At 37.4% G+C, this 12,486-nt stretch overlaps 1 protein-coding gene across 6 annotated transcripts in view; it reads right to left on the reverse strand.

Annotated features, from left to right (window-relative positions):
• LOC143738308 (NACHT, LRR and PYD domains-containing protein 12-like) overlaps nucleotides 1-12,486 on the reverse strand; it is a 159,068-nt gene that overhangs the window by 117,136 nt on the left and 29,446 nt on the right. For all 6 annotated transcript variants that reach the window (XM_077230394.1, XM_077230395.1, XM_077230397.1 and 3 more), the window contains 2 exons: nucleotides 10,231-10,320; nucleotides 5,038-5,211 (listed from right to left, as the gene is read on the reverse strand). In XM_077230394.1, coding sequence (XP_077086509.1) covers nucleotides 5,038-5,211; nucleotides 10,231-10,320 — 264 coding nt within the window. The remainder of the gene's footprint in view (nucleotides 1-5,037; nucleotides 5,212-10,230; nucleotides 10,321-12,486) is intronic.

The raw sequence follows: 12,486 nt of genomic DNA on the forward strand, positions 1-12,486 counted from the left end.
CAATTATTGTGGACTTATGATTTTTCTAGATTAAATTTTACTGCTGAATTATCCACTAATCTAGTTTATAAAAGCATTTTTGTCATAGATTATGATCATATATTTTTTGGATTTGTTTTTCTTTGTAATGAAGTTGTCTGTATTAAGTAGATTGTGTTTAACACACAAAAGAGTGATTATCAGTTCAACACACAGAGAGTTATATAAATTCTACTTAATTTTAAAAAAAACTGTGTTTGTATCGGATCGGCATCATTATCGGTCGATATCGCTATCGGTATCAGATCGGATCGATTCTGAAAAAAGTGGTATCGGTGCATCCCTACAGCAAACCCATCTAATCTGGTGTCTATTACACGCCAAACTAAGATTGCTGTGGGGACAAGTAGTAAGACTGTTAAGTTAGCACTTTTAAACATCCGCTCACTTAAAAATAAATCACTTCTAGTCAATGATTAATAAACACATACAACCTGGATTTTATGTTGCTAAATGAAACTTGGCTAGAAGTCAGCTGCAGTGCATCCTTAATGAAACATCCCCTCCTAACTTTACTTTTATGAGTGTCTCCAGAGCTGTTAGAAGAGGTGGGGGTTTAGCTGCTCTTTTTAAAGATGTCTATCAATGTAAGAAAATATAATTTGGTAATTACCCGTCTTTCGAATATCTGGGTATTATTTTAAAAGGTGCTCCACGAATTTAACTTATCATTATTTACAGGCCTCCAAAATACTCTCCAGCCTTTGCTGAGGACTTTACAGAACTGTTAACAACAATTTCCTCTGAATTTGACTGTTTTGCCATTGCTGGAGATTTTAACATTCACATAGATAATGCAGAAACCAATATGGCAAAAGAAATCATAACCGTTTTAAATACTTTTGATCTGACTCAGCATGTACATGGACCCACACATAATCATGGACACACTCTAGATTTACTTATCAGTAAGGGTCTACACATTTCATCAATTGTTATTAAAGGGGTGGTAAAACACGATTTCATTTTTCTAACTTTAGCTAATGTGTAATGTTGCTGTTTGAGCATAAACAACATCTGCAAAGTTACAGCGCTCAAAGTTCAAATCAAAGGTAGATATTTGCTTTTAAAAAATTCAATTTCTAAGGACTACAGCAAACGACCGGTTTTGGACTACACGCCATTCATCCAGGGTTGCTGACGTCAGCAAATCCCATTATTTACATAAACCCCTCCTCCGAGAATACTCAATAAGCGGGGGGCTGTTTGAGGGACTGGCTTCATAGAATCAGGAAACCATCAGACCTTTTTTACAAGGGGGGGGGGGGGGGGGCAGAGCAGTGTAGGATAAAGGTAAAATATATGAAAAATAATGCAATTTTTAAAAAACGAAGCATGAACACATGTTACAGTGCACCCCACAAACACAATCAAGCCTTTGAAAAAATGCGTTTTACCACCCCTTTAAGGATGTAGCACTGTCTGATCATTTCTGTATTTTCTTTGATATATTGATCTCTCCTGCCATTGAAGCTAGATCTGTGTCTGTCAAGAAGAGATGCTTAAATGAGAACACTAGTGCACTAGTTATGAAGGCTATATCTTTAACACCAAGCATATCTGCTGACTCTGTTTATTTTCTCTTTGATTCTTTTAACTCAAAACTTAAAAGTTTAATTGATGATATTGCCCCTGTGAAAGCTGAGACGACGTTGATGATTGAGAGAGGAACAGGCCTGTGTTTTAGTTGTGTTTTTGTATTTTATTTTAGCCAGCAGTCGTCCGCGAGGGGCTGCTGGCAGTTCTTTATGTTTATTTTCGGTAGCCAGCAGTCGTCCGCGAGGGGCTGCTGGCGGTATTTTGGTTTGTTTGTATTATTTTAAATAAAGTTTATTTGATTGTTTGCCGGTTCCCGCCTCCTTCTTCCCTGAACATTGCTACACTGGTGGCGAAGCCCGGGAGGAGGGAGGAACGCGCTGTCAGAGAGTCCTTGCCGCATTGGGGAATCCGCGGTGCCATCGAGCATGGTGCGCGAGTCGCCGCCGCTCGCCGTGGGCCGGAGCCTGCTGCCATCCGCCGGGCAGGGGAGGAGCAGGGAGCGGGGGACTCGCGGCAATGGACGCACGAGGCGGTGCGCTGGAGTTGGAGGGAGGGAGCGAGGGAGTCGCCGCCGCTCGCCGTGGGCCAGAGCCTGCTGCCGTCCACCAGTGAAGGGGAGGAGCAGGGAGCGGGGGACTCCTGCCGTCTGACCTAGAGCCCAAGGAGCCGTCGCCGTCCACCGGGCGGCGGAGGAGTGTCGAGCCGTCCACCGAGGGCTACCAGGCGTCACCGCCAGGCACCGCGGAGTAGATCGCCCAGCTGGTAGAGGACCATGATGGCAGCGCGTTGTGGGAACCGGACCAAGTTTTTTTGTTTTTTTTTCCTCTCTCCCCTCTCTCTATCTGTCGCTCCTCATGCTTCTGTCTCCGTTTCCCTCGGCTTGTCGGTCCATACCCCCCAGGGAGCGCCGCCGGGGGGGGGTTAGGCACAGTGAGGCCGGTGGTGCAATTGCTAATGAGCAACACCTGTGAAGCACACCGGTCTCGCATCTCTCACGGAGGAGCGTAAGCATAAAGGAGGAGCGACGACGTTGATGATCGAGAGAGGAACAGGCCTGTGTTTTAGTTGTGTTTTTTTATTTGTATTTTATTTTAGCCAGCAGTCGTCCACGAGGGGCTGCTGGCAGTTCTTTATGTTTATTTTCGGTAGCCAGCAGTCGTCCGCGATGGGGCTGCTGGCGGTATTTTGGTTTGTTTGTTTTATTTTAAATAAAGTTTATTTGATTGTTCGCCGGTTCCCGCCTCCTTCTTCCCTGAACATTGCTACACCATTATAACATCTACAAAGACAGCATCCATGCTTTCAATATGGAACTAGGCAAAGCTAGAAAGACTTTTTTCTCAAATATTATAAACAGTAACTTACAACACATGCACTCTTTTTGCTACTGTAGAGAGACTGACAAACCCCCAAAAGCCAGATTCCCTAGTGAAATGCTCTCAGACAGCAAGTGCAGTGAGTTTGCCTCCTTCTTCTCTGAGAAAATCTATAATATCAGAAAGGTGATCAGCTCATCCTTGAGTTGACTGGGGTCATACAGATCAAACCGCAACCTGAGAAAGTAGTTACTATGTCTGATTTCAAAGAAATTGATGGCAAAATTTTGATACTGTACTGCAAGATACTGTACAGCACCTTAAAACATCAACCTGCGCTCTTGACGCACTTCCCACATCTTTCTTCAAAAGTGTGTTTAACTGTTTAGAAGCAGATCTGCTAGAAGTGGTAAATACCTCACTTCTCTCTGGGAGTTTTCCAAACTCCCTAAAAACTGCAGTTGTCAAGCCCCTCCTGAAAAAGAGCAATCTGGATAAGACCATAAACAACAACTTTAGACCGATCTCAAATCTTCCTTTCATAGGCAAGATCACTGAAAAAGTTGTTTTCAATCAGCTGAACAAATTCTTAAGCTCGAATGGATACTTTGAAAATTTTCAATCTGGTTTCCGATCGCATCACAGCACAGAGACAGCGCTCATAAAGATAATAAACGATATTCGCTTAAATACTGATACAGGCAAATTATCAGTGCTGGTACTACTCGACCTCAGTGCTGCATTTGACACTGTCGAACACAACATACTTCTTGACAGGCTGGAAAACTGGGTCAGGCTTTCCGGGATAGTCCTAAAATGGTTAAGGTAATACTTAGGAGGGAGAGGTTATTATGTGAGTATAGGAGACCATAAGTCTGAATGGACATCCATGACATGCAGAGTCCCTCAGGGCTCAATTCTTGCACCACTCCTATTCAACCTGTACTTGCTCCCAATGAGCCAAATAATGAGAAAGAATCAAATCGCTTAACATAGCTATGCAGACGACACACAGCTCTACTTAGCCCTATCACCTAACGATTACAGCCCCATTAACTCCCTGTTCCAATGCATTGATGAAGTAAACAGTTGAATGTGCCAAAACTTTATTCAGTTAAACAAAGACAAAACTGAAGTCATTGCATTTGGAAACAAAGATGAAGTTCTCAAGGTGAATGCATACCTTCACTCTAGGGGTCAAACAACTAAAAATCAAGTCAGGAATCTGGGTGTGTCTCTAGAGTCAGACCATAGTTTCAGTAGTCATGTCAAAGCAATAACTAAATCAGCATACTATCACCTGAAAAATATTACAAGAATTAGATGCTTTGCTTCCAGTCAAGACTTAGAGAAACTTGTGCATGCTTTCATCACCCGTAGGGTGGTTTATTGTAATGGACTTCTCACTGGCCTTCCCAAAAAGACCATAAGACAGTTGCAGCTCATACAGAACGCTGCTGCTAGGATTCTGAGCAGAACCAGAAAATATGAACATATCACACCAGTCCTCAGGTCTCTACACTGTCTGCCAGTTAGATATATGATTGATTTTAAAGTATTAGTACTGGTATATAAATCACTAAATGGCCTAGGACCTCAATACATTGCAGACATGCTCACTGAATATAAACCCAACAGATCACTCAGATCATTAGGATCACATCAGCTTGAAATACCAAGGGTTCACTCTAAGCATGGTGAGTCCGCCTTTAGCTACTATGTCAGCCGTAGCTGGAACCAGCTTCCAGAAGAGATCAGATGTGCTCCTACAGTAGTCACATTCAAATCCAAACTCAAAACACATGTTTAGCTGTGCATTTACTGAATGAGCACTTAGCTACTGTTCGTCCGACTGTTTTTACTGTTTTTTTTTTATTCAAAACTGTTTTAATTACTCTGATTTCTTTTGATTATTTTAATTTTTCCATGTAAAGCACTTTGAATTACCACCGTGTATGAAATGTGCTATATAAATAAATTTGCCTTGCCTTGCCTAATTAGCGACAGCTGATGCTTGTAAGCAGTGTGCTACAAAGAGTAACCACTATAACGGTGTCCCAATTTAGAGTGTGTATTTAGAAGGCTGCTAAAAATGTGTTTCTTTGAGCACCAGATCATGGGACTATCACAGAAATTATCTTACCTCAAATTCTCCAGTTTGCAGTGAGGATTCTCTAGTACAGTAGAGAGAAGCTTCACTCCTGAGTCTCCTAGTTTATTCTCAGACAGATCCAATGCTCTCAGGTGTGAGGGGTTTGATCTCAGAGCTGAAGCCAGAGAAGCACAACCTTCATCTGTGATACCACACTTACTCAACCTGTAGAGAACAATGACACACTCTTTACTCTCTCAAATCAAAACATAGAGGGCCGCAAAACATATAGGGCCATATCCCAAAGCCAGTGGTGTGACGTATTTGATTAAATGTAATTAGTTACCTAGTCCCTAAAGGCCAAGGTCCAGTCAAGTCTCAAGTCTTTGTTATATTTTTAGCAATAGTTCCTTTAGCTAGTTATTGTAATTAACATTGTTTTGAAATATCAAAACTTATTTCCACTTAAAAAATGTCTAATAAAGCACACAAAATGTTACTTAACCCCCTGAGCCCGAAGAACGCACCGGCACGTTCTGCTGGATTTTTTCCTCATGATAGCTTGAACAACTTAAAATATAATATTTTTTCCACTTAAAAAATGTCTTAAAATACATGTCTTAAAAAACAACTTAAAATACAATATTTTTTCCACTTAAAAAAATGTCTAAGAAAGCACACAAAATGTTACTTAACCCTCTGAGCCCGAAGAACGCACCGGCACGTTCTGCTGGATTTTTTCCTCATGATAGCTTGAACAACTTAAAATACAATATTTTTGGCCATACAAGTCTTTATACATCTTTATAAACTATAAAGGGTCTTCTTTTACTTGTGTACACTCACAATAACAACAAATCCTTGTGTTTATGTAAAATAAAGACAATAAATAGTGTCGCTTTCTGAAAGACGTCTGAATAATGAACTGAAATTCAGCAAATACTTTTCACTCAAACATAAAACATATGCCTAAAGAAAGCTTGAAATATCTACTTTGAAATAAAACAATTCACATTTAAAACAAATATTCCATTATAATGTAATTAAACTACAGAGATGAACAGTTTCTCCAGACTCACTCTAATTATCGTTAATGTGGTCACACCCACACGAAGAGCGCGCTATTCATAAGATAACGTGTTGAGGCGATCTATGCAAAATGGTAAATGCCCCCAACAATGCCTTAAAAATCATTGTTTCATCATAAGTTTCATTCATTTTCCTGCGCGTTTGGAAGATGGCATGCTACACAGGTGAGGAAGCTCTTCAGCTTGTCCTGGATATGATGAAGATATCAAATTTTCCTCAGAAGAAGAGCGGTACAGAATGTTTGCATTTTAATTAGCGACTTGATCCAGCCGTGGATAAAATTTCGGATGAGTATATTTTTATTTATATTCACATTCTATTTGGATATATTTTTAAGATGCAATTTATTCCTGTGATGTAAATTATTAGCCCAGTCTTCATTTTCACATTCATCATTTTAATATGCTCATTTGTTGAAAACAGTTGTGTACAAGTTTTTCAGGATTCTTTGATGAATAGAAAGTTCAAAAGAACAACATTTATCTGAAATAGAAATCTATTTTAACATTATTCACTACCGTTCAAAAGTAGTAAAAGTAAGAGTTTTTCGTTGCTGTTGTTTTTTTAAAGAAATTAATACTTTTATTCAACGAGGACGCCTTATATTGATCAAAAGTAACAGTAAAAAAGACATTTATAATTGTAAAAAAACTTTCTATTTCAAAGAATCCAGATTTATTTTTTACACAACTGTTTTCAACATTGATAATCAAAAATGTTTCTTGAGCAGCAAATCATATTAGAATGATTTCTAAAGGATCATGTGACACTGTAGACTGGAGTAATGATGCTGAAAATTTTTAACACAGGAATAAATTACATTTTAAAATATATTTAAATAGAAAACATTTATTTTAAATTGTAAAAAAATAAACAGTTTTTGCTTTATTTTGGATCAAATAAATGCAGCCTTGGTGAACAAAAGAGACTTCTTTAAAAGAAACTTACAGATCTAAAATTGCAGGTCTAAAGATTTTAAGTAAAGTGTTTGTGTAAAAAAAATTTACACACTTAATTCGTTAATTTAATTTTTATTCACAATCAAAAACTATTACTTTCAAACTATATAACATACCATTTTGGAATGCAGGGACAGTCATCACGAGAGAAAAAAATGAAATGTGTAATTTGAGCTATATGAGTTGCTGTAGTTTGCTGTGGTTCTCAAGCAATGATGGGAAATGTTCCATATGTACTACTGTACACCCAAAGTGCTGTACAATCATATCAGGGGTCTCTCCTCAACCACCACCAGTGTGCAGCATCCACTTGAATGATGCGACGGCAGCCACAGTACAACGCCGCCAGTGCGCTCACCACACACCAGCGTTTTTTTTTCTATAGGTGGAGAGGAGAGAGTGATAGAGCCAATTCAGTGGATGGGGATTATTAGGAGGCTATGATTGGCAAGGGCCAATGGAGGGAATTTGGCCAGGACACCAGGGTTACACCCCTATTCTTTACGTGAAGTCCCATCGGATTTTTAATGAACACAGAGAATCGGGACCTTGGTTTAACATCTCATCCGAAGGACAGTAATAAAAAGGCGATATAATACCCTGACTCAACAAACCGATCTGTGGGAATGAGTCAGACAGACCGACCAAAATTACTTGTTTTTGTTGAGTCTCTGTCTTCAAGTCAAAGTCAAAGTCTCGAGCCACTCGTTCATGAGTCCAAGTCAAGTCACAAGTCTCCTTTTTTTTGCGACTTAAGTACGACTTGAGTTTCCATTTCTGTTAATTACTGTGCTTAAGTGTAGTTTTACTGAGTATCAAATATATTAGCAACTTTTACTCACTACTTGACTAAATTTTTTAATAAGTATATGTATTCTATACATGTCTATCTATGCATTACCAATTACTCAGAACATTTTGCATGGCACCTAACCTTTCTGCAGCAGTTTATTTCTGCTACTAAATAAGCAATACTAGAATCTACAGGGCATTTAAATTACTATATCGAATGCGCTTTGCCCTTACTCACCCAAACCTGTCAACAAGGCTACTTTATGCAAATGCAAGTGCATTAGCAGTTAGTTGCTTAATCAAAGGTGTTTCATATATGATCTGAGGATGTGGCTGCAGCCGAAACAAGCACGCACAGTGCAAGTATTGAAAACTGATATTGAAGAGAGCTTTTGAAGTATATTGGTTTATTTATGCTCTTTTTGAGCACTTGAGCTTAACTGAGATTTGAGTCTTTGCAGATGTTTAAGAGGCATTTGTATTGACCTGGATTTTTTGCAATGTTGAGATGTTCCAATTTATTAAGATTTTAGAAAATAAACTTGACTGCTCTCCTCACAAGTCAACCATTTTTCGTTTTTTTACTGGCATGTTTCTTAGGTGTTGAGGACTAATGCATCTTTGAGCCTATATACAGTACGAGTAAAATACTGAAGTAGTTAAAATCAGATACTATAAGACTTTTACTTTAGTCATTTTGTAATTAGTGACTTGCAACTTAAGAGTCATTTTCACTGTAAGCTATCTGTACTTTTACTCAAGTATAATTTTTAGGTACTCTTTACACCTATGCCCAAAACCATAGTAACTTACATTGCATTTAAAATGCTTGTTGACCTTGAGTGCTCTCAAGTAATCGTAATCTGCTTGTATGTGTTGCAAAATTACACCTTAACTTATTACATCTGATTTTACGATGCTTAGACTTATGCAGTGTATGATGTGATAGCTTACAGTGAAAAACGTGCAGTGTATGATGTGACTTTAATATATATTCACTATAGTGCCAAACATTTTGGGACGTCTGCCTTTACATGCAAACAAACTTTAATGACATCCCATTCCTGCTCCGTATGGTTTAATATGGAGTTGGCCCACCCTTTGCAGCTATAACAGCTTCAACTCTTCTGGCAAGGCTTCCTCAAGGTTTGGAGTGTTTATGGGAATTTTTGACAATTCTTCTAGAAGCGCATTTGTGAAGTCAGGCACTGATGTTGGACAAGAAGGCCTGGCTCACAGTCTCTGCTCTAATTCATTCCAAAGGTTTTCTAGCGGGTTTAGGTCAGGATTCTGTGCAGGCCAGTCAAGTTCCTCCAACCCAAACTCCCTCATTTGAATCTGTTCTGAATCTGATCAAGGCGTAGTCTTAGACAAAAATGTGATTTTCTCAACTTTTTTGTTAAAAATGTTGCCTTTCTTTATGAAATTTACCGACATTCAAGTGTTTATAAAAAAGGATACATGAAGCTAATAAAATATAAAAAAATACAGTTAAAGGTATTTTTCAAGAATAAAAAAATCTACATTTAAACATAGTAGTATACTGCAAGTGCAAAAATAATATATAAGTATAATGTTATGTTCATTTAAAGAAAACTTACAAGTATACTTGTAGTATAAACTACTAAACTAATAGTTTACTGAGAGTACACTTCAGTGTGTATTTTCATAAACTAAAACATGTCCTACTTGTATTAAAATAGTAAACTACTAGTATACTTATAAGTTCACTTTGTAATACAGATGCATTACAAATGAGAAACCTACAGTATACTTAAAGTTTACTACTGTTACACTTATATACACTTAAACGTATACTTTTATTTACTAAAAGTGGGCCAATTTAGTCCCAAGCAGTATTGAAATAGTACACATTGATATTAGTATACTAACTACATAAAGTATACTTAAAATATACTTGAACATTACTTAAGTATACTTCAAAAAATAACTTGAAGATAGTTCTTTTTTGTAATGGTTTCTTTGTGCCATGTGCTCTCCTGTCAATTCCTCGCCCATCTTGTTACCTGATTATTGGTTCATTTGTGAGCGGGTTATCTATTCCTCTTTACTACTAGTTATAACATGAAAGAAACATGAATGAATATTAAAATCACTCATTCACCTCAACTCACAGCAGACAACATATATTTACCTCAGCTAAAACATTAACTAAAACATAAGGGTAAGTAATTTTAATAATTTCTCAGTTTGTAAAAATGAACAGAAACACATTTAAAGTAATGCTCTTACATCAGAAGCCTAGCAGGTCAGATAGGTGGAGGATTTAAAACCTGAAGTGTGACACTCAGTTTTTGTTTAACCATTAATTTATAATGTTATAAATTATTATGTTATACATTCTAATGTTTTAACAGTGATGATTGTTATCAGTGTTACTTACTCAGCTGATCTAGTTGTTGTAACCACAGGCAGCAGCTTCTGAAGAACTTCATCTGCTGTGTTTTGTGCTTTCAGGGTGACAAATGCATCACTATTTGAAAATAAAAAATAAATAAGTTAATCATTAATGCTTATAATAGTATTAATTCATATTATAAGTAAATACTACATTACATACCCTCAAATATTTTTCAATTAAAGGGGTCCTTGATTTCACTTTTTTAACTTTAGTTAGTGTGTAATGTTGCTGTTTGAACATAAACAACATATGCAAAATTATGACGCTCAAATTTCAATGCAAGGGGAAATATTTTCTTTTACAGAAATCGCTTTTTAAGGACTACAACAAATGGCTGGTAAGTACTACAATGAGCTTCTTCCTGGGGTTGTGACATCACAAACCCTAAAATTTACATAAACTCTGCCACACAAAAAAGGGGTGAGGCCATGTTGGGCTGGTTTAGAGAACATTACAGTATTGATATAGTGTGTTAGTTTACTGTAGCTTTTGTGAGCTCTTGCTTTTGTAAGATGGTTCACCGCCCCATAGGAACATTATCCATGATTTTGTGATTGATTACTGTTTGACTAATGAGAGCTGTCTCAGTACTTTTGTATGGAAAATCCTTGCAGATACCATTTCTTTCTAAAAAGGAACATAGTTGTCAGGATACTGCCTTTTCAAGTATCTTTGACAGAAAAGGTAGATTCGAGATCGGCCTGTAATTGACTAATTCTGTAGGATCAAGTTGCGTTTTTTTAACAAGCGGTTTAATAAGTCATAGCCAGCTTAAAAGTTTTTGGTATGTATCCTAATGACACAGATGAATTAATGACATTAAGAAGAGGATCTATGACCTCTGGAAGCATCTCTTTCAATAGATTAGTCGGTATAGAGTCTAACATACATGCTGTCGATTTAGATGATTTAACAATTTAGAAAATTCTTCCTCTCCTATAGCAACGAATGAATCTAATGTTTCCTCAGGGAGAGTACAATGCACTGTCTTAGGCAATACAGTAGTAGACGGTTGCATAGTTATAATTTCCTCCCTGATATTATTAATCTTGTAAGTAAAGAAGTTCATCAAGTCATCACTGTTGTGCTGCTTGGAAACGTCTGGGGTTGAATGTTTTTTTCCGGTAACTTAGCCACTATTTCAAATAAATACCTAGGGGTTTTTTATTTTCTTCTAATAGGATTGAAAAATAAGCAGATCAAGCTGATTTAAGGCCTCTCTGTATGCAATCGTGCTCTCTTTCCATGAAATGCAAATGTGCTCGTTGTACCACGGCGTTGGCCTATTTTCTTTAATCTTCAAGCGCAAAGGAGTAACTGTGTCTAAAGTGCTGGAAACGAGAGAGTCAAAAGTTTCTTTTGCAATATCGAGTTCTTCTAAGCTACCTGGGATGCTGAGGAGATGAAACTGATCAGGAATATTATTAATAAAGCAATCTTTAGTAGCAGAAGTGATAGGTTTAACATATTTGTAACACAGAGTCGGCTTTGCAGCCTTGAATAAATGAAGTATACAAGAGACTAGATAATGATCTGAGATGTCATCACTCTGCTGCAGAATTTCAACGGCATCAATATTGATTCCTTGTGATAATATTAGATCTAGAGTATGATTACGACAATGAGTAGGTCCTGACACGTGTTGTCTAACTCCAATAGAGTTCAGAATGTCTTTAAATGCCAATCCCAATGCATCCTTTTCGTTATCTACATGTATATTAAAAACACCAACAATTAGGACTTTATCTGCAGCCAATACTAACTGATAGAAAATCAGCAAATTCTTTGATAAAGTCTGTATGGTGCCATGGTGGCCTGTATACAGTAGCCAGTACAAATCTCAAACGTGATTTATCATTTACATTAGATAGGGTTACATTAAGCACTTCAAAAGAATTATATTTGAAACAAGACTTCTCAGTAATTCTGAAGATATTACTATAAATTACAGAAACACCTCCCCCTTTACCTTTCAGACGAGGCTCATGTTTATAACAATAATTTGGGGGGGGGGGGGGGGTTGACTCATTTAAAGTCAAGTAATCGTCTGGTTTTAGCCAGGTTTCTACCAAACACAGCATATCTAGATTATAATCTGTAATCATATCATTATCAATAAGTGCTTTTGAAGTAAGGGATTGAATATTCAGCAACCTGAGCTTTATCATTTGTTCATTTGTATTATATCTGTTTTTTTATGTTTTGAACATCCATTAAATGTTTACCTTAAATGGGTTT

This window comes from Siphateles boraxobius, unplaced genomic scaffold (assembly GCF_051911475.1).
Source record: "Siphateles boraxobius isolate OS27281-9 unplaced genomic scaffold, OSU_SipBor_1 143, whole genome shotgun sequence".
NCBI lineage: Eukaryota > Metazoa > Chordata > Actinopteri > Cypriniformes > Leuciscidae > Siphateles > Siphateles boraxobius.